General features: G+C 38.1%; 1 protein-coding gene across 1 annotated transcript; it reads right to left on the bottom strand.

Moving 5' to 3' along the window:
* Positions 1–2,918: 2,918 nt before the first annotated feature.
* si:dkey-266f7.9 (uncharacterized protein LOC100006223 homolog) lies at positions 2,919–5,419 on the bottom strand. The gene is made up of 4 exons (XM_056741838.1): positions 5,371–5,419; positions 5,072–5,146; positions 3,957–4,527; positions 2,919–3,395 (listed from the first exon to the last, which is right to left on the bottom strand). Exons 2-4 carry the CDS (start codon positions 5,125–5,127, stop codon positions 3,123–3,125), a joined length of 900 nt encoding a protein of 299 aa, XP_056597816.1. The 5' UTR covers positions 5,128–5,146; positions 5,371–5,419; the 3' UTR covers positions 2,919–3,122.
* Between the last annotated feature and the right edge of the window lie 298 nt (positions 5,420–5,717).

Here is a 5,717-nt window from a genome sequence, read left to right as displayed (position 1 = left end):
CAAGTCTGCTAACAGATAAGCTTGTCTACTTTCTAATTGTATAAAACTAGCAGGGAATTGAATATAATTGCCTTTGACTCTTAAATAAGGAGAACAAGTTAGCCGGTACAAGACCATTAGCTCAGCGCTGTTGGAGAAGTCACAACGTTACCTATAGCAACCGTCTATAGCACAAGAGCCGATGAACTAGTTTTGCCCCATTACGCAAGCCAGTTTAATTTGTGCTAATGGCACTGTTATTTAGTGCCTGAGCGCTTGCATTACAATTAGCTCCTGTGACTCGAGCAAAGAAAGTCGATGATGAATTTGTACAAATCAGACCGGTCATAATCACGAGCAAAACAGGGAACAGATTAATGACTCACCAGATTTCACACCCTATACGGTTATTATTTTTTACACTGTGAAATCAATTCAGCCGAGCCAAAGCACGCTGAGTTTAAAGTATTCAGATCAGCGAGGGTTGTACCGCGCAAACGGCTTGTCATTAGAGGCATTCAAGCTAAAAGACTGATTGATTTAACCACCATGACGTACTGTATAGCTGAACTGTGTTCCGACGGTTGTAATTGGCGCTATTTGCTTTGTGCAGCAAGGAACCTACGTTTCAAATGGCGAGATTGTCACTGCGCACATGCTTTCAGTCAAAAGCTTGTTCTTTAATGGACTTCAGTCACAGGCTCTGGAAACCGATGCCTGCTTTCTCCATTGTCCCAATGTGCATTTGACAGAGGGTAGAGAAACAATTTGGACACAGTGTTAAATACATTCACTCACCTCCTGTCATCCATCTCTTGTCCTCTTGGGATTTAGATTTTTGTGTCTCGCTCCTCGGATGGCATTCGCGGGATGTCACAGACACGGGAGAGAGGAGGGATGGGGTGAGAAGCGTGACTTTGAGGATGCAAAGCTGGTTACCTCCTGCTGCGTTACACCACCGGTTAACAGTCTAGCGCCTTGCATTGGGCCATGACTATTTGCTAGAGCATCTCCTACAACCAGAATTCATGTTCGCACACATCCTATATTTATAGAAAAGGCACACTGAGGACATTTAGGTAATGTATGTTCATGCATACTCGGTCTGTATTCTTGTAGCACACATTCTCCATTAGCACCAAACATCTATAAGTGTGTGCTTTGTCACAAAAGATATTTATCATATTTACAGAATTAAAGTGTCGATTTCTGTGTATTTATTGAATTTGTTCATCTACAATACATACATTTCACATCTTGGAACGAGGACATTTATATATAAAATAAGTTAAAAATAAGTTAAAAATATATACATATGTTTTGCTTAGTGGAACATGTTCATACTTACTGTGATAAACTATAGTACAGCTGGTTACTCTTTAAAACACACTATATTTTTTTCTACTTTATAAAAACACCTTAGCACCAGCTAGTTGAAGTATTTTGCCATCTAATACAATAACTTTTACTGATAAACTCTAAAAAGTTGTTTGTTATTTTCTGGGTCAAAAAGGCACGAAAGCAACTGTTGGGTTGTAAATAAATGCATGCAGGGATTTTTTTAAACATTTGGGTCAACATTTTCCGGCCTTAATTTAACCCAACGGCAGTCCCTTTTTTAACGCAAAACTGCATTGAAAATAACCCAGCATTTATTAGTGTGTACTTTACATGTTTATATAGTTCAATGTCCCAAAGCCCTCTTTGGGACCACTTATAAATCATTTATCATACACACTTATTATAGAAATATATGAAATATACAATGAACACATATCTCGTTCCTTGCTATACATTTTTGAATATCTTTATGTCTGAGGCAACACATTAACCCCCACATCAAGGTACAGATACAAAGTCATGAGCAAATAAATTTTTTCCATGACTATTACAGTTATAGAGTAACTCTGCAGAATCCAATGTTGAACAGATTGCTTACCAACAAATGACACACCAGATATCTAACGTTTTAATGTTTCTAGAGAAAGCTGTGTGAAAGAGAAACGCAGTGTCTACGTGTGAGAAGGATTGTGTTGATAACATCTGAGTCCCAGCCATCGTACCAGATGTGTTGAAAAGACGATGGTAGATAGATGCCGGTCACTGCAGCATTGCTTTTTTACTGCAGCCATTTTACAGATGCTTCTGCTCGGTCTTAAAACTGTTATTTTACGGGGCCAGGTGTTCTTGTAACATTTATGGCGGTTGGAAGCCAGTGTTCAGTGCATTACTGGTGGGCATGTGTTACAAACTTTCATCGTTTACCCTCCATCATAATGCACATGTTAAGAAAACAAATCCTGTTGGATGAAACTGTATAAATTTAAGCCATTTGTTTCAAGTAGAGTATGAGTTAAATGTTTTAGTCTTTTTATTATGTGAATTTCCATTTTGGCTGTGCACATAGTTAAACAGATGTTTAACTTTTACTTTTTCAGTTTGACTAGTAACGTAAGCTTTCCTTTATAGCTCAGTGGTAAGAGCATGGCACTAACAACGCATAGGTCGTTGGTTCGATCCCAGGGGATTGCACATACTTAGAAAACAAATGTATACGATAATGCAATGTAAGTCGCTTTGGATAAAAGCATCTGGCAAATGAACAAATGTAAATGTTAGATCGAGATACATAAGATATCTTGGTCTTTGGCAGGGTAATAGAGAGGACAACCAGAAATAAAATAGATGCAAGAAACAAACTGGAGTCTAGAAAAGACCATCAACTCCTTATTTCTACTTAATAAGAAATAATTACATATGTAGAAATTTCTGTGTCACCATGTTAAAAAGAGTTATAATTGGTCTCTACACCCGTGATGTTCATATACAGCTAAAGAGAGATACGGAGAACATTGTGTTCAATTTTCAATAGCATGGAAATTAAGACTGTTCACTGAAGAGCATTTTTATTTAATATTATGTCTTGACATGGTGATATGACACTGAAACTTTTCATTGTGCTTTATTAAGGGCCATATATTCCACAACTTGCCACACACAAGCTCAAACTTTTTCTCTGTCAATTTTTGAAATTGTGAGAGTTATGGGTATTTTAAGTCACAGATATATGATATGTCCCGAATTTGTGTCAATTAATGGATATCTTGGGTTGTTCCAGGCATACTGGTATTGGCTTACTTCTCTTAATTGAATCCTATAATAGTTTGCACTAAATTTGCACCGGGAAAGTCGATTGTTATAATACCAAACCGTTTCCTTTGACCGACAGAGGCTTTCAGATATTCATGCAGGCGGGGGTTTATGATCTTGGCCAGAGCGTTGGGATGGGCAAGGATGCTGGCTCCGCTGCTGTAGGTGAGGAACATATGTTTTTTGTTACCCACCGCAGCCTCCTCCAGATGGGTGTACACACTTCTCCATTTCTTCTCCACCTCCTCTGGCTGTAAAGAGGATACCTGCAGCGAGAAAAAGTGATGGATTTATTTAGCTAATTTATGTGGTGAGGGTTCTCAAACTCTCTCTGATGGATTGACAGTTGACAGAATGAACATCAGAGTTTGGAAATTAAATATAAATAGTCTCCAAACAATCGGAACAAATCTGGAAACGTGAAACTTGGAAAGTAACTTATTTTTATTTGATATTTTTTTATCTTATAATAGGGTCATCATAAATAATGCATAATGTATTACACATTAAATATGATCAGGTTAAATAGTGAACTGAATATTTCCAATCAATAATTAAAAAGTTTAACGAAATACAAAATAACAGAAATCTTAAGTTTTAATGATGAGACAATGTTATTTGTACACACAATTTAATTAATTATGCACACAACATTAATTACATTTTATTAAGAAATTATTATGATAAAATTAAATATGTATTATAAATAATTGTTATGAAATTATTTAAATTATTATTGCTATATTATTTGTTTACTAATGATGACTTGTATACTTATTATTATTTACGTATTTACTTATTATTACTATTAAAATTATTATCTTTACCATCCAATGATCTGCGATGTCCAGCGAGTTGTAGTACATCCCCATGTCAGGCCCTGAGAAATCCTGCAGAACAATCAGTTTTCCTCGTGCCTCACCCAGGGTGGGCATCTCGCGGCTGTGCCACAGCAGGTCCCAGTGAGCGTACTCATGAATGTAGCGCACAGCTGCCTCGTAGATATCTCTTGTGTCACTTAACTCCTCTTTCAGTCTCATCAGCACCGTCTCGGTCGGATACTCCCTCAGGAAGGCCACCACGTCTCTCAGCACATCCCCAAAGTGAGCATACTGATACGAGATCCCGTGGTGGATGGTGAGGTTGCCTCTAACGTGACGAACCCGGATATCCAGAAAGCGGATTCCGGCGCGAAGTTGGAGGGCAAGAGGCCAGGAGTTGCACTCGGCGAGCGATCCGCCGTATAGGGCCATGGTGTTGTGGGTGCCAGGCATTGTCACGTCTGACAGGGGGTAGGTGTTAGGGATTGTGGACATCCATGATGGGTTTAGGATCTCAGGCGTGGAGGTGTCATCATAGTCAGGTGTTTGGATGACCCCGTGTCCCCGGCTGGCCACGCTATGGGTTTTATAGTATAAACAAAAAGAGGTGAGGCTGTGCATCAAAGTTGCTTAAATTAGAAAATCTTTACTGTCTCTTGATTTCATCAGTCTGTAAGCCAAAGCAAAGAAAGTCTAGTTTTAACCATCAAATACTCAATTAAGTGTGAAAGGCCTTCGACAAAACTTTTCCTTGCATGCCTTTCAGAAACTTTCACTTTTAATACTTGACTTGTTACTTAATTAAGCTTACGTATGTACTTGTATTTTTACACCCCTTTGATATAAAAAACCTTACGTCTTACTAAAAGATACAAGATTATTTATAATGGCTGGCTATAATAAAATGAGATAATGGTTTCGTGTGTGGCAGATAATAGCAGGTAGACAAAGAGAAAACATTTGGCCAGTCTGGTATAAAAGCACACGTTAAATTAATGGATAGCAGATGTCTGACTTCTTCTTCGCAGTAAAATGGATTTTCCTTTATGAAATAAGAACTGCAATTTGTTATGTAGTATACTGTGAAAAGGTTGTACAATTATGGGTTTTAAGAACCTTACCCCAGCAAAATGCCCATTACCATTAGCTCCAAAATGTGTCCTCTGGTGCCTTCCATAATGGCCACTGATCCTCTACTATAAAGATAATCATTAAAATAATTACATTTACATTTCACTGACACAATTACAGCCCTTTTTCTGACACAACCCTACTTAAACAGCAGACATTTCGTAATTATTTTATGGCAATGTATTGTATACTTGTTTTTTTACCACAAAAATGGAAAACCTCAGACCTTCCAACAAAGTCAATACTGGTTTCATTATTAGAGCCAGAGAACCGAGCCAAGAAATCTTACCTTGTTTTTCGGATTTGCCAGTAAACCAAAGACGGCGGTTTGATGCCACGGAGAACAAACTACTCAGGTTAGCCTCAACGACAGCTGTTGTATTTGCTGTCTTTCCCAGCAAGTACACAGATCTGGCTTGAACTTGTTGGAGGCACCACTACCAACTGACCTTTTTGTTTGTGGGGTTATTGTGCCTTTTAGAAATGTACAGTAAAAGCTGACTCGATGATCGCAGACAAAACAGTCCCAACTGAACTTGGCTGGCATGTGCATCAGACAGATATAAATAAACGTTTATATAATATATATATAGTGCCTATGAAGTGCGCTACTTATAGTTTCAAGGCAAAAGTACA

This window comes from Triplophysa dalaica, chromosome 25 (genome assembly GCF_015846415.1).
Source record: "Triplophysa dalaica isolate WHDGS20190420 chromosome 25, ASM1584641v1, whole genome shotgun sequence".
NCBI lineage: Eukaryota > Metazoa > Chordata > Actinopteri > Cypriniformes > Nemacheilidae > Triplophysa > Triplophysa dalaica.
This window is presented reverse-complemented; position numbering and strand designations above follow the sequence as displayed.

Coding starts and splice junctions, on each gene's coding strand:
- si:dkey-266f7.9 (XM_056741838.1), bottom strand. CDS start 5,127: ATGGAAGGCACCAGAGGACACATTTTGGAGCTAATGGTAATGGGCATT. Junction 4,528..5,071: donor GTAATGGGCATTTTGCTGGG/GTAAGGTTCTTA, acceptor TAAAACCCATAG/CGTGGCCAGCCGGGGACACG. Junction 3,396..3,956: donor ACATCGCAGATCATTGGATG/GTAAAGATAATA, acceptor TTCTCGCTGCAG/GTATCCTCTTTACAGCCAGA.